The sequence below is a fragment of the Tenrec ecaudatus genome, chromosome 10, assembly GCF_050624435.1.
Source record: "Tenrec ecaudatus isolate mTenEca1 chromosome 10, mTenEca1.hap1, whole genome shotgun sequence".
In the NCBI taxonomy this organism is placed as follows: domain Eukaryota; kingdom Metazoa; phylum Chordata; class Mammalia; order Afrosoricida; family Tenrecidae; genus Tenrec; species Tenrec ecaudatus.
This window is the reverse complement of record NC_134539.1, coordinates 156724683-156747656: the sequence shown is the minus strand read 5'-3', so window position 1 is coordinate 156747656 and position 22974 is coordinate 156724683. Positions and strand designations below refer to the sequence as shown.

The window sequence follows — 22974 nt, the reverse complement described above, 5'->3', positions numbered from 1 at the left end:
TGTGCCCGAGACACCCACGGGGGGGACCCTGACACGCGCGCTGCGTGGCTGTGTTTTCGCAATGGAGCTACACCTCCGGCCCACGCGGACTCAGCTTCGACTGAACAAGAACAGTGTCCCCGTGCCCAGGCGGGCACCTGGGGACCAGGGAGGGCAGAGTGTCCCCGCGGGGTGCAAGGGGAATCCCCGAGCCCTCTGCGCCGCCGGGGTACGGCCGGGGTCGGCTGGCCCACCTCCTGGCCCGGGGGAGGAGGGGCTCCGGTTGACCGTCCCTGTTCCCGCAGGAGGAGGGGTGCCCAGTGGCCTTTCGGCGGTCGGCCCGCTGTCCCATCCCAAACACGCAAAACATAAAGGCACAGGCTGGCGCGAGCGCCGCGTGGGGCGACCTGGGTCCCTGCAGAAGCCCGGGGGCGCTGCGCAGCGTGGGGCCGCGGGGCGGGGCGGGGGCGGGTCCGGCGGGCCTGGGGCGGGGCGGGGGCGGGGTCTCTCCCGTCCCCGCCCCGCCGCGCCTTAGTGGCGGCGGCAGCGGCGGCGGCGGCAGCAGCGGTGGCCTGGGAACCGGCGCGAGCCCGGGCCGCGCTGTGGGACCCGGTGGGTATCGGGGTTCGGCCAGGGGTGGCGTGCGGCGGAGCCCGAGGGAGCTCCGGGGACGGGGTGGCGCCCGCTCTGCGGAGACGGAGTGGGGGACGTGGGCCGCGTGGGCCTGCAGCGGCGGGCCGGGGAGGCCGGGGTCCAGCTGCAGCCTCGGGGTGCAGGGCGCTGGTGGCGGCGCGTGGGGACGCGGGGCACGCAGCGAGCCCCAGGGCACCCCCTCCGCGGCGGTACACGCCCCGGGCCGACAGCAGGCCCGGTGCGGGGACACTCGGTCTCCGCCTGCCTGGAGCCACGGATCCGAGAACTTGCGGTCTTTGTCTGACTGGCTTGTGAGCACGCGAACGGAAACTTGCGGGGGGCCGGCGTTGTGGGACACGGCCCCACCCCCCACCCCACGTCTGCCTCCACCGCCTCAGCACGCGCGCGCTCACAGCATGCCCTGGACTTCAGTTTGAGGGGGGGTCTGGCTGACCCCGAGTCACATGTCCGGGAAGTCACTGCCCTATGGTCCCCCAGGGTCGCTCCTTAAAAAAAAAGAAAAAGAGGCCAAATGTAACGCCTGCTAAAAATAACCCGAGGAAGCTGCGGGGAGGCGGCGAGGCCCCCGGACCCCGCACTCCCACACGCGCTCCGAAGTTGGCGACAGCTGTCGGCCACAATCTAGTTTGGAACAGACTCAGAAATGGACAACCTCGGACGCCAAAAGCCCCCTTCTCGCGCCGCTGGCCAGGTGGGCTTTCCGCCCTGGTCCGGCCCTTAGAGTCTGGGGTCCGGCCTTTGTCACTGCGCTCGGAGTCCCCGGAGCCCTCCCTAAGGAAACAGGGAAACTTCAGAATGGCTGCGGACCGCCCGCGTTGTTTGCCTTGTGGTGGTCTGGACTTTCATTCTCTTGACACAGGCCGCCTTTGAGAGCTGGGCGGTGGGCGGCACACCTGGTCGGCGAGTATTAAGAGCAACTCAGGAACAGCTAGGCTAGCAGTTGGAAACCACCAGCTGACCCTAGGGTGAAAGCGGCTGTCTACTCCTCTGCAGAGTTAGACCGTCCCCCTGCCCTCATCTGCCCTGTCCTCTTGAAAGACCCCATGCAGGGACTTCAGTTTGGTTCTGTGCCTCTTAGTATTAATTGTGAAAGAAAGTCCCCTTGCATGTCAAGGTACTGTTTATTGTGTTTTCTGGGGCACATTTAAAAAGGTGTGTGTGTGTGTGTGTGTGTGTGTGTGTTTATGGAGAGCAGAGGGTCTCAGAATACCTGCCCACAGCTCCTGCCAGTGGGGTGGTGTAACCTTCCAGCAATGAATAGTTGTGGTCTGAATCGCTCCTGGTAACCATGCCCACACGCACACTCCACAGACCGCATCCCTGAGGCTCCGGGAAGGGAAGCTCCCATGTTCTTGCTGCCAGAACTGATGGAAACCCTAATCAGTTTGCCTTGGAGCGAGCCCTGACTCACTGTGTAACCTTAGGTCAGAGCAGAGGAAGTAGATGGGTGGGCGGTCTGCTCCTGTAAAGGGCGAGAGTCTCGGAAACCCACAGGGGCAGCTCTACTCTGTCCCCTAGGGTCGCTGTGAGTCGGGATTGACTTGGTGTTAGTGAGGTGGCAGTAGAGCTGGGTTCTGGTGCATTTCCGGTGTCGTGATTGTTTCCTCCAAAGTAAGTCCGCCAGGCCTTTCTTCCGATGCGCATCCGGGCGGGCGATGGTTTGATAAAGCAGCTGAGCACCCGACTCTCTCTGACAGAATTAAATCTTAAGCCCAGGATGTTCTAGCTCCGAGCCTGAACCCTGAAATTGGTGTGCCACCTGTCTCCATATTCTAATGGGGCCCCATCCTCCACACGCACCCCTTCCCCCAACCCTTTTCTGACAGGGCCACAGGGCTCCCTCCCACAAGCGATTCAGAAAAATGCATGGTGTGCGGCTAAGATCAGCTCACTTCTGTTAGGCTCAAGTGGAGGGAAAGGCATTTTGAGAAGAAGCTTCTACTTTTACAAACCCAAACCCAACCCTCTGCTGCCCAGGGGAGCCACAGGGTGTAGTGGGGACAGATCGGGCTAGAATCTACACAGTCTGCGGTTGGAAAGCAGCCAGCTCTCTGCGGGAGAAAGCAGGCTGTCCACTCCTTCAGAGCGTTGACATCTTGGGCACTCACAGGGGCATTTCCACCCTGCTGACAGTGTTGCCGAGTCAGATCGACTGAATGGCAGTGAGTTTGGTTTGGTTATGTTGCCAAGTCACCTGGACTCACAGAGAGCCTCCAGGACAGGACAGGACCACCGTACAGCGTTTCCAAGGCTGCCTGCCCTCTGCAGGAAAGCAGGCCTCTTTCCCCGGCCCACCTTTCCCTTAGCAGTGGCTCAGTCAGCACCAGGCCACCAGGGCCCTATGAGCCCACAGATCTTCCCTACGGCCAGGCTGGCCTCTCTGTCCCCAGTTGTGGGTGGGATGGTGGGTTCTTGAGAACATGGCTGCCAAGGTCAGTGCTGTTGTTGAGGAACCGTTGGTCAGTCCCAACTCTTAGCGACCCCATGTGCCATCATGGAAGGGGACACGGCCTGGGCCTGTGGCCTCAGTGTCTCTGTGGGAGGACTGTCACCCATGTCGGAATAGCCTTGACGGCCCACTTAGTGCCCCTTGTAGGAGACCCTCTGGTGGTACAGTGGTTAGCGCTGCCAGGACCTCCAGGCCGAGGGGCCTCAGTGATCACAGGTCCAGGGCCTGCCTGGTGGCCCTGAGCGTGTTGTCCTGTTACTGCCCGCAGACGAGGCTGGCCGGCACAAGACTTGCCCCCCTCCCGCCCAGAGAGAGGAAATCATACGGAAAGTCTCCTGTTCCCCCAGCCGCCCCTCATGGACCCCCCCTTGAGCCTCCCCTGTGCTCGGGGGAAGCTGGTACCTGAGAGCCATTTCTGGGATCTGTCCCCATCACTGCTCTCCAGAGCAAGCAGACTCCGGCCACGGGGATGCTGCGTTCTGGTATCTGCCCACAGGTGCTCTGTCCCATGGATGGCACTGGAGGGCCCAGAGAGAGCTCATGCCTGTGGCTGGGTCGGAACTCAGGCGGTACCAGAGGGTGAGTCGGTGGCCCCTTTGCTGCAGTGCCCAGATGGGCTGCGTCTGCTAGCCACTTGGCCATTGGGAAGCCACCCTACATCCTAGGTCCCGGGTGCCTGGGTCCATGCCAGCTGGCATGCCCAAATATGATGGGGACATTCCCATGCTGCCACAGTCCCCCGTTCACTCTGTACCTTCGGACCTCAAGGAACATCCTTCCGCTGACGATTGGACGGTGCTGGGTGCGTGGAGTGTGTCCTTGCAGTCTGTCCCCGGCTTGATTGGGCGATCATGGGGCCCTCGCCCCTGCTTTTCCTTGGGCAGCGAGAGTTGGGCGGTGGTGGGGAGGGGGACAGCGGGTATGAGCATAGGCTGAGGACCTCAGAGCTCTTGGGGCACAGGTCCTGCCAACCTTAATCCAGCTCATAGGGCAGCACAGCGAGCCCCCACCCCAATGTTTGCGTTCCCAGTGCCTGCAGAAGCCGTGTGGACCCCGTGCCCCAGCCTAAGAGGCCCTCTGTGGTGCAGCAGGTTAAGCGCTGGCCGCCAACCAGATGGTAGGTGGTGGGTGCCCACCAGCCACTGCTCAGGAGGAAGATGTCTGCTGCGATCTGGCTGTGCGCCTCGGAAAGCCCGGGCGGCTGTGCTGCGGGCTCGCGTAGGGTGGAATGGGGCTGTGGGTTTGGGTTTACCCTCTGCATGGTGGCAGCTGCACGCGGAGGTATGGAGAGTTCCCGGCGCAGGACCTCGGCACAGGCACACGCGCCTGGGAAATCACCCAGTGGCCTGCCCGTGCCCCTAAGCGTCGGGCACACCTCTGATCAAGGGAGGTCTTCCAGGGCAGTGCTCAGACCGGGCACCTCCACCCCGTCGGGGTCTGGTGCTAGTTTCCTGGCTGACTTTGCGCCTCTCCTCGCCCTCCGGGGGTCTCCTTCCAGTCTCTTCCTGGAGCTTCTGTTCCCATCCCCACCTCTGGGCCCCTTTAGGGGCAGCAGGAATTGTCTCATTTGGGGAGAAGGTGACAACGTGCTTCTTCCTCAGAGGGCTTCCCAGGGAAAGGGTGGCAATCCCGATGGCCTCTGGACAGTTGGAAGGAGGCACTGACCGCAGAGCAGGGCTCGGCTCCCCAACCCTACCCCACCCCACCCCACTCCACCCAGCAGCCTCTCCGAGGCCTGTACCCACCAGGCCCAGCCTGGGCTCTGACATGGGTTGTCTGAATGGGTCATACACCCTGGGTGGGTATGGGGGACGCTGGAAAAGTCTGAGGGGCTGCAAAGGCAAATACCCCCACTTTATCATGGATGACAGGCCTAGAGTACAAACGTTTTCGATTTCTGGGGTCAGAGAGTAAGAGTAAATGTTTTTTGTCTTCTTTCTTCCTGAAAGGGGAGTGGTTTTCAAATGAGTTTAGCAACCAGAGACCCAGAGCAGTGGTGTGGGAGGACCTTTTCTCTACCAGAGGGAAAGCCATCCAAGGTCCATCCTGGCCAGACAGTCAATGCACTCACCCCTGATGCGACGGCTGAGGAGCCACAGTGGCATCCTGGTTGACTGCTGCAGTGTCAGACCCAAGGTCAGCAGTTCGAAACCACCAGCCTCTCCATGGGAGAAAGATGAGACTTTCTACACCCATAAAGGGTCACACTCTCAGAAATCCACAGGGACAGTTCTACCCTGTCCTATCGGGTCCCTATAAGGCAATATTGATGAGGCGGTTTTTTTTTTTTTTTTAGTATGATGGCAGGAACTGCTTCCCTTTGGTGAGGTGTGTGGTGTGAGCTGTTGCACAACTTAGCGAGCCCCGTGTGGCTTGTGTGTACATGGCTGGGGGCCTCGGCAGCGGCGCGGTTACACGCTGGGCTGCCATCTGCATGGTTTGAACCACCAGCCACTCCTCGGGAGAAAGGCAGGGCTTTCTGCTCCCACGAAGCGTGACACTCTCAAACCCACGGGCAGCTCTACCCCGACCTAGAGGGTGGCCGTGAGCCAGCATCGACTCGATGGGCACTGAGGGAGGGAGGGAGAGTGTATGTCTTGGGCACCCTTGCTGGCATCGTAGTTACTCCCTGGGTTGCCATCATAGAGTCCACAGTTCGAGACCACTAGCCACTCAGAGGAAGAAAGATAGGGCTTTGTACTCCCGTAAACAGCTGTAGGCTCCAACCCTCCTGGGGACCCCAGGGCAGTGGGTTTGGCATGGCTCTTGGGCTGGGTGGTTTCCTGCCCCTGCCCTGAACCTTGAATCAGCTGTTGTCCAGTGGACTCCTGGGCCCCCATGGGTGGGCTCCCTGGGGCTTTCACTGGCTGAGATTTTGGAAGCCCTTCACCAGGTCTTCCTGAGCCATGACTTCAGGTCAGCCGGGAGCGGGAGCAGTCGACACCTCTGGAAACCTCGGTCCCTTGCTTTTTGAGAGGAGGGGGCTGCCGAAGGAGGATGGGAACATGGACGGGAGGGTGGTTTCCCACAGTTTTAATAAAAGTAAATCATTTTATTGGGGGCTCTTACAGATCTTATAATCATCCATACATCCATCATCTCGAGCACACTTATACATATGCTGCCATTGTCATTTCCAAAACAGTTTCTTTCTACTTGAGCCCTTGGTCCCAAAGCTTTCTGAAGGCCCCTGGCATGAGCTGACCTCCTTGGCTTCAGTGGCCAGCCACCTCTGCAGCCTGAGTCCTGCACTTGGGGACGGTGCAGCCCGTGACCGGGATGACCTGGAACTTGCAGTTAGTATGAGAGTGACGGAGGCGTCAGGTCGGCTTCCCGGGTTCTGGGTCACCTGGCAGGAGTGCAGGGTGTGTGTCTGTTGTGAGTGGGCACAGAACTGGGGCCCCTGGGTGTGGGGTGGCAGACGGTAGGATGCAGCTGGTGTCAGACTGGGCATAGCCTTGTCCCCCCCTCCCGCTCAGGGAAAAGCAGCTGAACTGGTTTCTGGAGGCCACTTGGCAGGTGACCGGATCACAGGGCACTGGCCCCAGAGCAGTCTGACATGGGGGTATGGGGGTGACCACTGGTGGGCTCCCCCTTCTTCGCCCCCCGGGTGTCCAGTGCTTCTCCTCTCCCACGTATCTCTCCCCTTTCTGCGGTGAGCACAGCCCCCCTGGGCGTGGGCTACACCCTGCTGAGTGTGGGACTTCTTCCAGGGGAACGCAGGCATGGATGGGACTGAGGCAGTGGTTCCCAGCTGCCTGCTTCTTGACCTCCCAGGAAGGTTCTAGAAGAGGACGTGGTCCCCTCCGCACCTGCTGTGTCCCTTCATGGGACTCCCAGGAGGTCTGGCAGTGGCAGCCTCCCTGGGGGTTGGTGGGCTCTGGCATGGAGCTGCCCTTTGATGGGGTCTCCCCTCCACTCCAGGGGGGTGACTCGTGTGGGGGTCCTCAGGCAGGTGGGGGAGACAGTGGCCTCATCAGAGCTGGCAGTCAGCTTCTTGCTGGTCTGGCAGCAGGACCCCAAGATGTCCCTGTCCCTGACCCTGGAATGTGACACCCTTGAGGAAGAAGGGGCTTTCTGGCGAGGTGACCTTGAGGTGGGGGCTGGGCTTGCCCTGGGTTATCTGGCTGTGCCCAGTCTCACCTGAGACCACGCCACCCCGAGCCACAGTGCCCCGTGTATGCCAGAGCACAGCTGTGCCCAGCGGTTTTCAGGGGCTAGTTTTTCATATGCAGGTCATCAGGCCTTTCCTCCCAGGGCCTTTCCTGTGAACTCGGGGAGCAGGGGAGCCCCAGCAGGACTTCCACAGCCGTTAGGGTCTCCATGTGGGAGAGGAGGGGTACTTGATTCATAGCAAGCAGGGCCCCACCATCCACTGCAGCTTGGAGGGTGGAGCAAGGCCATCCGCTTTCTGTAAACCCCCACATGTGGTGACCCCTACATGCAGGACCAAGCAGGACTGCCCCCACAGGGTCCTGGGGTTCTTCACGGAAGCAGGCTGCCTCATCTTTCTGGGGGTCTTTGAACTTGCAACCTTATCCCGCTGTGCCTGCTCCTCGGGCAGTCTCTGCTAGGTATGAGAGGTGGATGGGTACACAGGGGCCTCCCTGGGGCCTCCAGAAGGAACCAGCCCTGCAGAGAGACACCCTGGTCTTGCCCGGTGAGACCATTCCAGATTCCAATGCCTGCCCTGTAGGGCCATGCCCTGGTAGGGTTTGTCACCGAGCCCAGGAGATGAGTCCACTGGCATAGAGACCCCTGTGCCTCCTCTGCTTCCTGCCACCGGGCTATGCCACATCACAGGGACCTTGTTGGGCAGGGTCCTGCCTCTGGGGGGGGTTGTCAAGACCAGAATGCTTTACTGGAGTAGAAAGCCTCTTCTTGCTCTCCCCGAGTGCCTGGGGGGTTTGAACTGCCGACCTGGAGGCTGGCAGCCTAACGTGTGTGTCACCCCTGAGCCAGCAGGCCCTATACCTCTTCCAGGCATTGTCTAAGCCGGGGTTTTCCTAATCCGAGTAGGTCCAGATCCAGTTTTCCGCACCGGGGTGTCTCTCTTGGGGAACACTCTTTCCTAGGGTGGTTGTGGGGGCGCTCCGAGTCACAGGGGCCCCCCTCCAGAACAGGGGGGAGTCAGATCAGCAGCTCGTGAGTTCAAACCACAGACCTTTCCTAAAGTGACAAACCATGCAGTCTTGGGGGGGGGGCAGAATCTTGGGTAGGGGGTGCTTAACTTCAGACCTGTAACCCCTCCCTCTCCCGTTACAAAACCCTTGGCAGCTTCAGGGCCTGGTTCAGGCTGGATGGCTCAGCCTTGGCCCCTTCTCAGCAGGGTTGTGAAACAGGAAATCTGCTCCCGGCCGGACGTGTGGTGTGTGTGTGTGTGTGTGTGTGTAGGGGCTGTGGGTGCAAAGGTGGTTAAACTGTGGGTCCCAAGATGACCTGAGGTTGCCAAGAACGGTGCTCCAGTGAGAAGTGGTTAAGGGTTCTACATGGGGGTCCCGGGGTGTGTGTTCCTGCAGAGGGTTCCCCCTCCAGCTGGGCTTTTATTCTGTTGAGATGCAGCCAGGTTTGTCCGTGGTCCCGTGGTCGTTCTCCCCCCCCCCCCCCCCCCGCCATTACACAATGGCTTGCTTTGCACAGATCCGGCCTGGCCCAGGGCTCAGGCCGGCCATTGCTCTCACACAGACCCGCTGCGGGTCTTGTTCTGATCTACACTCTGGATCCTGGGCTCCCCGAGTCTGCATGCATGCACACAGCCAGGCTGCTGCACTGCACGGCCCTTGGACCAGCCAGGCCACAGGGGCGTCAGGGAAGAGGGTTCGCAGAGACCCTTGAGTTTGGGGTTTTTTTAAGAAGCCACTCCCAGGGCTTCTGAGGGGGGACTGGACACCCATTGCTTTCTCCCTCAAGTGGCCCGCCAGTCCTACTGGGGTCATCAAAACGTGGCTAGGAGGTGGCGCAGGCCCGGCGTTATCGGCCTCTGTTGGCCCTGCTGCAGGTCAGAGCCAGGACCATGGCACTGAATCACAGCGACAGCTCGGGGGGAGGCTGTGGGCAGGCCGCCCTGGACAGAGCCGAGTCCTGCTGTTGCTGAAACAAGCTGCCGGAGCCTGCTGTCCTGGGGACGTGTGGCTGGACCTCGTCCATCACTCCGGTGACAGAGAAGCGCGTGGCAGGGCTGTGGGGGCGGGGAGCTCGGCCTCGCCTGCGCCTCCCCTCCCCCAAATCCGGTTAGACATCCGGCAGGTGACCTGCGTGTGCCTGGGTGTGTGCCCGGGATGCAAGGCCCGCCCTGTCAGTAATCTGGGGCCCCTGGAGACCAGTCGGAGCCGAAGGCCACACTAAGCAGAAACAGCAGAGGCCTGCCCTGCCCCACGGCTTTGGGAGAGGGGCAGCAGGCTGGGGATCCAGGCTCAGCTGGGCACAGTAAATCAGTGGCTTACTGTGGATGGGCGGGGTGGGGTGGGGTGGGGTGTGTGTGTGTGTGTGTGTGTGTGTGTGTGTGTCCTGGGCCTGGTGCTTTTGATTGGCCTTTATCTGTGACTTGGGGGAAGGTTTATAGGGCAGACCACCAGATTGATACTTGGCTATTCGCACCCATTCCAACCCCCGACTCCCGCAGTGCACCCCTCCCACTCTGGGCTTGGTGCTGCCCTTCTGATCAGCCCTCTAGAAGCTCACTGCCATCATGTTGACTGTGACCCTGTAGGACAAGGTAGGACCGCCCCTGTGGGTTTCCCAAACGGTGACTCTCTACGGGAGTAGAAAGCCTCGTTTTGAATACCAGTGTGTAATCGCCAGGGCTCCCCAGTTGTGCTAGCACCCCAAAATTCACATCCATCGAGACCCTATAAGGCAAGGTTGAACGCCCTCTGGGTTTCTGAGACTGTAACTCTCCACCCGCATAGAAAACCTCGTCTTCCTCCTGAGGAGCAGCTGGTGGTTTCCAACTGCTGACCTTGAGGTTAACAGCCCAGCAGGTAACCGCTGTGCCACAGAGTGTGTGCTTTCGAGGGTCTGCCTGCAGGGGCACCCTGCACCATCCCACCTCCTTGACCCACCAATGTCCACCCTGATCCCTTAGCAAAGCAGCCTGCCAGGTCAGACTCCTGGGGCTGCCGGCAGCTCCAACCAGGACCCTTCCTTCCCTCTCTCCCAGTAAATGGCACCCTGTTTCTTGTACAGCTTCTGGGCCCCTCCACAGCTTGATTAGGAGTCCCTCGTGGGCTGTGCTCACCCCAGTGGGCGCCCTTCTTATGTGGGGGGTGGGAAGTGTGGCTACTGCCACCATGAGGCTGTGATGGTGGAGTTGGAGGGGCTATGAGGGTGGCCGGAAGGGGGTGTGTGTGCTGAGAGCCCACATCTGAGCCCAGGTCTTGGCGGGCAGGTAGGTCCCCATGCAGGGAGCAAACTGAGGCAAGCTCTTCCTGGTGTGGACGAAGGTGCAGCCCCTGCACAGACCAGGTGTCTGGACAAACACAGCTGCCATGGAGAAACTGCAGCTACTTCAGGAGTCGGGGGAGGAGCTGCAGTGCAGTGGGGGCGTGACTTCAGGATGGCAGGGGCAGCAGAGGGGCACAGGATCTGCTGAGAGCCTGGCTCTCTGGCACCCCCAAGTACCTGTGATTTCTGAGCCCTGGAACCACTAGATGAGAGGAGGTCCTCTGGGAACCCAGGGGACAGAGGGGACAGCCCCAGCAAGGGGCTATCCCGAAAAAGGCTCACTGAAGGCCTAAAGGGGGTTGTGTGAATCCCCAGAGTTTTAAACACTTAATTTGCTACTGTTTTTTCCCATGGGGTCTGGGGTGACTGTGTGGGGGCAGGAAGCAGAACCCCGGTCGTTTCAAACTGCAGGTCTGCAAAGGGTGGGGGTTTGGGTGCCACACCTGTGTGCTTACACCTGTGTGTTCTCACCTGTGCATGTGGGCGGAGCCGAGGTTCCTCCAGATCAAAGGCCACCCCCTTATGCGGTAACCTCCCCCTTGTGAAGCTAGAACTGATATCCCTACAATGAACGAAAGCCCAGGATTGAAACGCGGTTGCCCTAAAAGCATCCTGCACCCACTCATTGCACCAGCGGCGCCAGACAGCCCGTCCACCCTCCTCAGAACAAGCATGTTCTCAAGGGTTCACCAAATACTGAAACGTCAGGAACGTAGGAGAAGTGAAAGCCAGGGTCTCGTGGGTCCTGGGTTGGGGAGGGGCACGTGACAGTGACAAGCAGTCAGAGGAACCTGTGTGAACGAATAGAATGAAGTGACTCCCGGCAAGTTTAAACCTTCTGTATTCAGACTACTCTATTGAAGGTAACTCACTGCCACTGAGTGGATGCCAACCTGTAGTGAGCCTATAACCCAGGGAAGAGCTACCCCTGTGAGTTTCTGAGACAATAACTCTGGGAGTAGAAAGCCCCGTCTTTTCTCCCAAGGAGCAGCTGGTGGTTTCGAACTGCTGACCTCATGGTTAGCAGCCCAACTGGTAAAACATGCAATACAGCAGCCCTGGGTTGGGACCGTGATGGCTGCTACTGAAAAGAGCTCTTTAAAAAAAAAATCATTTTATTGGGGCTCATACAATCTATATATACATCACAATCTATACATACATCAATTGTGTAAAGCACACTTATATTCATTGTCCTCCTCATTTTTAAAACACTCGCTTTCCGCTTGGGCTCCTGGAATCAACTCATTTTTCTTTTTTTTCCCCTCCCTCCCCTCCCTCCCCTCTCCCCCCCCTCCCCTCTCCCCCCTTCCTCCCCGCTCCCCCCTTCCTCATGAACCCTTGATAATTTATAAATTGCTATGTTATTATCTCTTACACTGCCCGAAGTCTCCCCTTGCCCACTTTTCTGTTGTCTACCTCCCAGGGAGGAGGTTATATGTAGATCCCTGTATTCAGTTCCCCCTTTCTATCCCCCACCTTCGCTCCTCCCTCCTGGTATCACCACTCCCACCACCGGTCCTGAGGGGCTCATCCATCCTGGATTCCCTGTGTTTCCAGTTCCCATCTGCACCATTGTACATCCTCTGGTCTAACCAGGTTTGTAAGCTAGACTTGGGATCATGATGGGGGGTGTTGGGAGGAGGAAGCATTTAAGAACTAGAGGAAGGCTGTGAGTTTCATTGTTGCTACACTGAATCCTGAGTGACTCATATCCTCACCACTCCCCCTCTGCAAGGGATGTCCAGTTGTCTACAGATGGGCATTAGGTCCCCATCATGCGCTCCCCTCATTCACGATGATAGGATTTTTTGTTCTTTGGTACTTGAAACCTGGTCCCCTCGGCCCTTCATGATCACACAGGCTGGTGTGCTTCTTCCATGTGGGCTTTGTTGTTTCTCAGCTAGATGGCCGCTTATTTACCTTCAAGCCTTTAAGACCCCAGACACTATCTTTCGATAGCCTGGTACCATCAGCCTTCTTCACCACACTTACTTATGCACACATTTGTCTTCATTGTTTGTTTGGGGAAGGTGAGCACACAATGATGGTTTTTGTTCTTTGGTGTCTGCTACCTGATCCCTTCAACACCTCGTGATCACACAGGCTGGTGTGCTTCTTCTCTGTGGGCTTTGTTGCTTCCAAGCTAGATGGCTGCTTGTTTACCTTCAAAAAGAGCTCTTATCTATCAGCCACTCCAGTATCCCAGCAGGAAAAGTGGCAAAGGGCAGCCAGTCCCGGTTCTCAGGATGTGCACAGGGTTTACTGACCCTAGGGCAGGCTGACCAAGTGCAAGGAGCATGGGAAAGCCACTCTTTAGTCACCATGTTGGCAAAGGCTCAACTCCCTACTGGCTCGGGTGCCATCTTGCAAATCTGTTTGGCATTATGGGTCAGGGACAGTCCGGTTTGCTTTCCCAGGGAAATGGTCAGGGATCCCAGGATGAATCCCAGGTTGCTGAGAGGAGAAGGATGATGTTTCCATCGAGAGGTGGAGAGGTTTATTATTTAAATAGCTGTTTGGGAACCGGAGCCCCCACAAGGCCCTGTCTCAGAATGGGACATCCGTGGAGCCAAGGGGTCTGCAGACAGTTGCTAGAGAAACCCCTTTTCCTTTTTAAAAGATCTCACTCTCCCACGAGTCAATGCTGACTCATCGCGACCTGTGGGACAGGGCAGAACTGCTCCCATAGGTTCTTGAGGACAACCTTGGATGGACTGCAGTTTGGAACTGCTGACCTTGAAGGTGGCGGCCCCATGTGTAACCATTGCATCGGACACTTCCTTGAAATATTTTCAGATTGTGAAATTAAGAAATGTATCTGTATATTTGGCTTCTACTCCTAGGCGGATTTTAGACATTTCACCCAAACCGTGTGAGTCTTCTTGAAACCAGGCAATGGTGTTGTGAGTTCCTGCTGGCAGTGACCTCGCACGATGACCAGCCTCACGTTGCTCTGATGTTGGAGCCCATGGTGCCCTCGTGTCCGTCCCGCGTGTTGAGGGGCTTCCTCTTAGACACTGCCCTTCTCCTTAATGCAGCAAGATGTCCTCTTGCAGGGACGGCCTCTCCAAAGTACAAGAGGCTCGGTGTGGCCATCCTGCCAGAGCGAGCGTTCCATCCGTACTTCTCCCAAAATGGACGTGCTTGGTCTCCAGCAGTCCATGGTGCTTTCCACCTCCTTGGTCGGGTCGTCTCTACCCAGTGCCCGGTTTTCACATGCCCTCGAGGCGAACGGGAGTACCTGACCATGGCTTGGGGCAGGTGCACCTGAGCCCTTTCTCCAAGGGACCAGCCAATGCCACCCACGGCCCTGGAGTCAATTCTGACCCGTATCAGCCTTCTAGGACAGAGTGGAACTCCTGTGTAGAGTTTAGAATGATATACATCTTTACAGAAGGGGTTCAGCCTCGTCCATCCCCCCCCCCGAGTAGCTAGTGGATCCAACCTGCTGACCTTGCTGTTAGCAGCCCAAGGCGTACCCCACTATGCCCACGGGGATCCCAGAGTGACCGCAGTTTAGCTTGATTAGTAAAGACTCGCTGCCTTCAAGAATCTCCAGGGTCCTCTTAGGTAAGTGTTGGACTGCTAGCGGCAAGGTCACCAGTTCAAACCCACAAGCCTCTCTGAAGGGTAAAGATGAGGCTGTCTGCTCCCATAAAGAGTCACGGCATCAGGATTCCTATCCACAGCCTCTAGGAGCCTTAGGGCCTGGATGGCCGTGGGCAGCGGGCCCCGGCCTTGCACTCTGCCCTCTTAGAGAGCTGCCTCGCTGGGGTCCCATTTGGAGCAGCCCGAAAGGCAGGGAATCTGTGTTCTCGGGGCATGGACAACTGGGAAAGGGAGGAGGCAGAGGGCCAGGTGACACAGGTCAGCCACGCTGCCGAGTGGTTCACGGTGGCGTTGTGCATGTGCTGTGTGTGTGTTGTCCATGGCGATGACAGCTCAGTGGCCTGGTCCAAGGAAGAGAAGCTTCCACAAAGTAGGAGAGGGGCTTGCAGTGGGAACCAGGTTCAGGGCAAACGCAGCGGCTCAGGAAATGGTCAGCACACACAGTGGAGGATGGTCGTAAGATGCGAGGTGACGGCTGCTCACACTTAACCCTCTTTAGAAGCAAGGATGGTGGGATTTCATCTCACACACCTGGGACATGTTGGCAGGAGAGGCCAGTCCCTGCAGAAGGACGTCATGCGGGGTCCGGTGGAGGGGCAGGGCAAGGTGGACGGACGCCGCGCCTACAACAGTGGGCTCACACAGAGGTCGGCTGGAGGGGGGCGCAGGGCCACGTGGTGCTTGTTTTGTTGAGTGTGGGGTCGCTGAGTCGGAGCCCACTGGGAAGCACTGAACACCAGCGTTTCACCCGAGTTGCTGGGGGTGGGGGTAAGGGTGGGGCCGGCACGATGCCTACACACAGCCGTGAAGCACTGCCCAAGCCTGCACCTCCCTCGCAGCTGCTCCGTTTGAGGCCCTCCTTTGTCTCTGACCCCCGTGTTATTGACCAAGCATGGCGTCCTTCTCCAAGGACCCCGGCATGCAGGTGGACGAGCGGTCAGCGGCACGCTGACAGGCTGGTGCACAGGTGACACTGAGAGAGTCCGCGGTTTGCGCCCCTGCATCCCACCTGGCAGTCTGCTTCCTGAGGTCACAGCCCAGGGACCCCTAGCAGCCCTCCTCTACCCCCAGGGCGGGGTGGGCCTCCGGGAGGCGGACAGCAACCAGCAGCCACAGCAGGCCCCTCTTCATCCTGGGAACACTCCTTGTTACTGAAGGCTCTTTCCATGCCAGTACGGCCACTCCGACTTCCTCTCACGAGCACCGGCGAGGTCTGTCTCTGTACGTTGTGTCACGTTGACGCTGGAAGGCTATATTCAACGTGGGTTTCCTGTAGCTAGCACAGCCTTTTGGTTTCCAGGTACAGCTCGTGGATCCCTGTCCCACACCCGGCGGCTTCAGGCCGCTCCGTCTGAGGTCGCGATGGATAGGGTTGGGGTCCCGGTGTTTGGTTTTGCGTGGCCTTCTCTTTCGGTCAGCGTTTGGATCGAGGCTGTAGTTTTGGTGACTCTGGTAGCTTACTAGCCCTGGTGGGTACCTGGTGGGCTGCTGAGCTGAAAGGCTGCGGTGCAACCCCCGGGCCGCCCCAAGGGGAGAAAGGCGTGGTATACCAGCTTCCTCCAGGCACACAGCCTCAGCAGCCCCCGGGTAAGTTCTAACCTGTCCTGTACGGGTCCGGGCTGGAACCGTCTCGAAGGCAGTGGGGTTGGTTTTCTGGAGGGTTAGGCTGGTGGGAGACCAGGCGATCTTTGCCCTGGTCTATGTAAGGGTGACTTGAGTCACCACAGTAAGGACAGCAGCAATAGTGGCTGGGTCAGGCTTCCTCTAACTCCACGACAAAGGGGAGCAGGGGCAAGTCTACACCCCCAGGGGATATTGGAGACATCCTGAAACATTTGTACTTCATCACCGGGCTGCTGAAGAAACTCCTGGCATTCCAGGCAGCACACAGGCATGTTGCTAAGGACAGCCCCACCCCCAGAGCCGGGCCCTGTTCCGAGTGCCCAGAGAGGAGGGCCCTACTGGACTCTGGCAGGACCTCCCAGAAGAAGCCCAGCACTCCCCGGTAGGTCCGTGGTCTTGGATCTCATCTCTTCTCCTTCCCCCCTCCCCCAGGTCTGACGCGCCCCACCTGGGCCAAGGCGGGCGGAGGATGGGAACACCCCCTTCGCAATGTCCCTGGGCCGTCTCCTCCGCCGGGCCTCCTCCAAGGCCTCAGACCTGCTGGCGCTCACCCCAGGCGGCAGCAGTGGCGGGCCTGCCTCCGGCCTGGATGGCGAGATCATCTACTCCAAGAACAACGTCTGCGTGCACCCGCCTGAGGGGCTGCAGGGCCTGGGGGAGCACCATCCAGGTGAGCATGTACCTCGATGATGGGAGGGAGGAGAGGGGAGGGCACCCTGGGGCCTGCAGGGAGGCACAATGGGGGGTGCAGGGAAGAAGGCACTGACTGGAAATGCAGCCCTGGGACCACCCTCACCCACTCCTACCTGAGTGTGTGTCCCACTGGGTGCTGGGCTCTGAGCTCTGCACTCAGACTCACACCCTCTCCTCCCCTCCCTGGCCTTCCAACGAGGGCTGGGTCTGGGCTTCGTGGGCGGAGCTCCTGCCCATACTTTCTAGCCCTGGGCCCTGAGGTCTGCAGGGATGAGAGAGATAAGGACCCTCCCCCCTATGCTGGGAACCACAGGCATCTCCAAGGTTGCTCTGGGACCCTTACAGTGACTGCTGCATGTGCTGGGGAAACAGGGGTGGGGGCTGAGCTCGTTCCTGTGAAGGCGTGTTCCTTCCAGGCTGTGGCTCACCACCCTCCTCGCCCTCTCTGAGGTGTTCACCCCCCAGGAAGGTGCATGCACTGCCCCCAGGCTCCAGTCTGAGCATGCAGTTGTCAGTGTGAATCCAGCAAGGGAGATCTTTGCTCCAAGCCAATCAAAACAAACAAATAAACAAAATCTACCGCTGCTAAGGGAACTGGACTCCCATCAGCCCTCTGGGCAGAGAACTCTCATCTTTCCTCCCTGGAGTGAGTGCCTGATCAGGGTGAACCAGGGTTAGCAGGTCAGCAGCCCAATGCTGGATCCTCTGCAGCATAAGGATTCTTTCCTGGAGCAAGGCTGGGCTGTGAGAGGTCACTTGGTCTGGGTATAAAACACAAACCGGCTGCTGCCTTGGGGGCACATGTAATGTGTTCCTGCTGTGCAGGGAGGGAGGAGGCAGGGAGAGGTCCAGGGTTAGGGAGTCTCTAGGAAGCTCAGGGATTCGGGGTCCTGGGTCTGAGAGGGTAGCTGGTGGGCCCAGAGGAGGTGGCCAGTGAGCTGGGGAGGTGGTCAGTGAGTTGGGGAAGGAGAATGGCCAATAGTATGAGGGAATTTGGCCACTGGTCCTAGGAGCCTCGGTCTGACCTGGATTCTCTATCTGAGCTGCGTGCACGGATGGTGGGAAAAACCACCCAGACCCCCTCACGCCATACTGAGACACCCCTGTCTTGGCCACCCCAGTTTCCCAACCGCTCGGAGCAGGAAGAGGTTGTGGGTCCACTCCCAGCCCCTGTAGAGATGCGGCTGAAGGCTCGCTCTGCCATATGCAATGACACTCCCTCCCCTAATGGCCCATTGGGCCCCAGAACTCAGGCCACACCCGCCCAGCCGCTGCCCCTGGAGATGTGGCTCCGCCATGGCTGTCGGTGTGGGGTGTGACATTGGTTCCACAAACAGCCTTGAAAAGCATCCCCTTCTTTCAAAATGGCCATAAAAGAGCCCCCAGCAGAATCTCCGAGAGGGCCCAGGCTGCTGGGGAAAACTGACTCGTTTCCGACAGGAGTGCGTGACCTTCCTTGTCCGGGGCCCAGTGCAGGGCCCATAGGCTCTGACCATGGGGTGACTTCTTCATGTCCCTGATTGTGGGGGCGGAGCCCCTGGTAAGGAGTGTTTGGAAGATGCTAAAGAGGGAGGGGCATTTGAAGCCCGAGACCCTGCCCTGTATGAAACAGGGTGGGGCTCCCCCTGGTCTGGGGTCCAGGGTGGAGGCAGGGCTTTACTGGGTAGGGCTCTGTCCTGGCAGGGATTTGGATGAGGCTCTACTTGGGCAGAGGGGGCGGTCTTGTGATCTTGCGGGAGAACCCATTCTACTTGGGTGGGGCTCTACCTGGGTGAGGATCTGGAAATGGGGCCTATGTGGGTGGTTCTCTTGGAAGCAGCACCCTGATGGTGCCCCGCCCCCCGCAGGGTACCTTTGCCTGTACACGGAGAAGGATGAGATGCTGGGGACCACCCTCATCCTCGCCTGGGTCCCCAATTCCCGGATCCAGAGGCAGGACGAGGAGGCGCTGCGCTACATCACCCCTGAGAGCTCCCCGGTGCGCAAGGCCCCCCGTGTCCGGCGCACCCAGAGCTCGGGGGCTCCCCGCCAGACCTCCCCCCTGGAGCCCAGGACAACCCTGACCCCCAAGGACGAAGACATCCTGGTGGCCGAGAGCACCCGGGACGCTGCCCCTGGGAGCCCGTCTTCGGAGGAAGGGGAGAAGCCAGCCACGGGGCTGGGCGAGGGTGGTGGCCACCGAGCCTCGCAGCACCCCCTCAGCGACTCAGGCGCCCTTTCCACGGTCAGCTCGCAGGACGTGGCCGAGGAAGGCTCCCTGGCGCTGTCAGCCGGCGGCGTGAGCAGGGACAGCTCCTTCGACTCAGACTCGGATGCCTTCTCCTCGCCTTTCTGCCTGTCCCCCATCAGCGCCGCGCTGGCCGAGAGCAGCAGCCCCCTGTTCTTGGAGAGCGGAGGCAGGTGAGTGCCCAGCGGGTTCCTGGGTTCCTGGTGGTAGCCGTGAGGCATGGCAGTAGGCCACTGCAGGCCTCCTCGGTCCCCAGGGTGGCCAGGGGGGCTTCACCCCACCATGCCATGATGTCATCCCCACCAGAGCAGGGGTCTCCATGTGCACCCCCTGCCAGGGCCAATCAGCCTGTGGCCCAGGCTGACAGAGAATATTCTTGGCGCTTGGGGGCCAGTAGTGTGGTCACCCACAGTCTGCAGGCCACTGCCATGCTCTGCTAGCCTGCTGCAGGGTTCTCAGGGGGAACGTGGCCCCGGATGAAGTGCATGTCCCGTCGGGCAGGTGGAGGGACATTGAGCCCCTCAGACAGCCCCATGCCTGAAGTCAGCTCAGGATGTCATGCCTGGCTGATGCAGCCCAGGAGCCCGTGCCAGGTGGGGGCACAGGGACATGGCCTGGCTCAGCAAGAAGGTCTCTCCTGATTTTATCCCTCCAGTGGGTTGTGACTCATTGCACCCCAGGGGTGAGCTGGTTGAATTTGTCGGAAGTCAGCTGAAACCAGGTTCCTGAAGAGGCTGCCTGAGTAGCCTGGGCACCTGGCCTGGAGGGTCCCAGTGGGTCCTGCCCCCCGGTGGTACCACATGGATACTGCAGTGGTTCCTGCAGACAACCAAGCTCCAGGCCCCGGGGTCTGTAGAAGGAGGGGCCATCTGAACCCCCCATCCTGGCTCCAAGAGCAGTCCCCCTCAGCCAGGAGCTTGGCTGAGGATCTGGGGTGGCCGAGAGTCGAGGAAGGTGACTTACCTGCTTGGGGCCTGTTTCCCTGCTTGTAAAATAGGGATTGGGTTTTTCACCTGATGGGGTGATGCAGAGTTCCATCTCTCTATCTTGTGGTCCCCCCCCAACTTCCCGTGAGGATGACCTAAGTTGGGGGGATTTTCACAGAATTCTGGGTCTCCCGCTGCCCCTAAGCTGTGGTTCTCCTGGACACCCCTCCCCCTAATTCTCTCCCAGGAATGGGCTGCAATGCAGTTTGAGTTCTCGTGACTGGGGGTGGTGGGTGCTGCCGGCCTTGAATGGGTGGGGGTCAGAGATGCGATGCGCAGGACGCTCCCCACCCCAGAAACACCATCCCTTTATGCGAGCAGTGGCCTTGTTACAGCTCTGCCCCAGAGCACAGGGCTGCTGGGTGCGAGAGGGCATCCTGAGCCCGGGCAAGATGGCCAGGGGTGGGGTCCCTCTGCCTAGCGGCCTTCAGAAGAGCAAGAAGTTGTGAGGGGGCCAGCCAGTGTCTGGGGGGCCTCACAGGATCCTTATTCGGGTGGCTGACCAGCTATGTGAATGCTATATCATACATGTTGTGAACCGCTTCGATGGAAGGTGTTTTAGGGTATGTGACCACTACAGGGCCGCTGGGAGCATCCGTCAGCTCCACAGCAGTGAGGAAGAACCCCAAAGTTGAACTGTAAAATCTTCCCCCCGCTGACCTACAGCGTCCCTGTGACCCGCGGGGAGGTCCTTTCTCCTTTCCTCCTCCTCCTCCTTTACTGACCACTTCATTCGCACAGACGGTGAGCAGCCTGACACACCACTGTGCCACCAGGGCTCCTCTGGTGGTAAGGTCAGCAGTTCAAAACCACCAGCCGCTCTGAGGGAGAAACTCTTAAAGAGTTACCGTCTCAGAAACCCACAGGGGCAGTCCTGCGGTGTCCTGTAGGGTCGCTGTGAGTCAGAATGGGCTCAATGGCAGCGTCTGGTTTGAGTGTGTGAGCTAGAGTCACCTGCAGCAAAGGACAGCAATGTCAGTGAGCACTGAGTGGTGTGCCTCTCCCCCGCCTCCAGGGCAGAGCAGTAGCCGGCTCATGGGCTCTCTCTGGTGGCAGATCTGAGAACTACACATGGGGTTGCATCCTGGGCAGTGGATGGGCACAGCAGGTGTCTTCTGGCAGGTGTTCCCCAGGATGGTGGAGTGAAACGCCCTGGGGGTTCCACAGTCTAATTGTTCCGTGGCCAGTGATATCGGGCTCCTGTCCTGGGCATCCCCGTTCACCCCTCTCGGCCCTGGTGTGGCAATGGGCAGCAACTGCTGGACCAAGTGACTGTCCCGGGTGTTAGGGGCTTGGAGGAAGGGGGCGTCGAGGGTGCTGCTAGCTTTCCAGGAGCAGGGCTGCGCTCTGGGGCATGTGCCTCCCCCAGCCATGTCTGAGGTGACCCCAGACCTTGGGGCACATCTGGTCACTAATTTCTGTCCAGTATAGAGAGCCTGCGGGGTAAAGGCCTGCTAGAACTGGTGGCCCACATGTGGCGTGACCAGAGGTGAGTCTGCTCTCTAACAAACTCTCTAAATTACCAGAGAGGCAAAATAAATAGACCTGCACTGGGAGGGTGTGTGTGTGTGTGTGGGTGGGGGGGTGTGTGGCTAGCATTGCACCTGTGGGATTTTCCTGGCTGTGGCTTATCAGCAGTGGATTTCCAGGTAGGTCAATCAATTTTTTAAAAATCATCTAATAGGTGGGGGATGTGTTTATAAAGGTGCCTATTTTAGAGATATTTGAGTGCCTGCTGTGTGCTCATTTGCAGGAGGCTCTCATTTACCTGGATTTTTCCCTGCCCCTTCCTCTCTTTTCCGACCTCCCCCCACCCCCACCTCGGAATCCTCACAGCCTATTTCTTTTGATACAGAAACCTTCTTTTCTTGATTTTTTTTTCTTTCTGAATGGGCGTCTCATACGACATCTTTATGCCACTGGCTAGCTTTATGCAGCACCATATCGTCCAAATCCATCTGCGTCGTGCGGTGTTTGACAGGCTCCTCGTTGTTCTTCAGGGGTGCCTAGTAGTCCACTGTGTGCACATGGACCCTCCGCCAGCAGGCACGTAGGTGGTCGCCGTCTTCCGGCCGTGTGTCCGCGTGGTCCGCTCCTCATGCTTCAGGGCACATACCGAGCTGAGGGCGTGCTGCTCCCCCGGTAGTTCCAATCCGGCGTGTTTGGGGAGCACCAGCCCACGATCCTCAACGGCAGCGCAGCTCCGGTCCCACCAGCAGTGTGCGAGCGAGGGTTCCCATCTCGCGCGTCTTCCCCCGGCTTCTTGTCTTGTTTTTGAACGTTGCCAGCAGCGCCGCGTGAGGGGGCGTCCCGTCTGCATTTCGATTTGTGTCTCCGGTGGCTGGTGATCGCGAGCATTTCTTCATGTTTGCCACCTGGAGTTTTAGCTTCAGGGTGTGGGGGTCTAGGGGGGATCATGAGCCCCCAAAGTGTGCATGCTCATGGGTTTGCATCGAGGAGGGCACACCATTCGGCTTCCCAGAGTCTGGGAACCCAGGCTGCGGAGTGCTCCGGGTCGGAGGGACATGCAGGATTTGTAGACGTTGTAACACAGTGTGGACTATCGGCCGTGTGTCCAGGGAGAAAGCCAGTCTCCAAACCACGTGCCCTGCTATTTTATACAACAGTGGGAAAATGAACACAGGAGGGACCAAAGGCAGGGACCAGCAGGCCAGCGTTTCCCCAGGAGGGCGCAGTGATGGAGGAGCAGGGACAGTGAGCTGACCCACCCATGTGTGCCTGCCCACCTGGTGTCCTGGCCTGGCCAAACCGGTCGAGCCTGAGGCCATGCAAGGTGGGACCTTAGTGCTCGGTGTCTTCCTAAGGGACAGGCGCTGTGACACCTCGGGGCAGTGGTCAGCCCTGAACCCGGTAGGCTATCATCCCTGCTCCCCATGCTGCAGGGAGGCCAGACAGGTGGTCAGCGTCGTGGGAGACCCTGGACCCCGAGAAGGAGCCAGTGCTAGGACCGAGCGCCCCAGGGTCCTGAGAGGCTCATTCTAAGCCTTGCTGGGCTGCCTTTGACCATCAGAGGATAGGTGGGAGGGGGAATCTGACCTGGGGTTAGCCTCTCTTGGCCGGGCCTGCCCGGCTCCCAGGGAGTGCCCATCAGAGAAACGTTGAGCATCGGGTTGGTTAGCACCACACTAACCTAACTTGCTGCCTTAAACCAGCCCGATCCTTGGTGGGGTTGCAGAAGAAAGGCCTGGCAACGTTGCTGTAAAGCTGGTTAGGGTTAGGTAAAGCTGGTGACCCACACACCCCAGGATGCGGCTCTGATGGAGCACCAGGAGCGAGAGAGCTGGTGA

The 22974-nt window shown here is 59.2% G+C and overlaps 1 protein-coding gene across 2 annotated transcripts in view; it reads left to right on the top strand.

Annotated features, from left to right (window-relative positions):
* Nucleotides 1-506: 506 nt before the first annotated feature.
* TBC1D16 (TBC1 domain family member 16) overlaps nt 507-22974 on the top strand; it is a 63835-nt gene continuing 41367 nt past the window's right edge. For both annotated transcript variants that reach the window (XM_075562316.1, XM_075562315.1), the window contains exons 1-3: nt 507-591; nt 16193-16430; nt 18301-18853. In XM_075562316.1, the coding sequence (XP_075418431.1) occupies nt 16250-16430; nt 18301-18853 (734 nt within the window). In that variant the 5' untranslated portion in view covers nt 507-591; nt 16193-16249. The remainder of the gene's footprint in view (nt 592-16192; nt 16431-18300; nt 18854-22974) is intronic.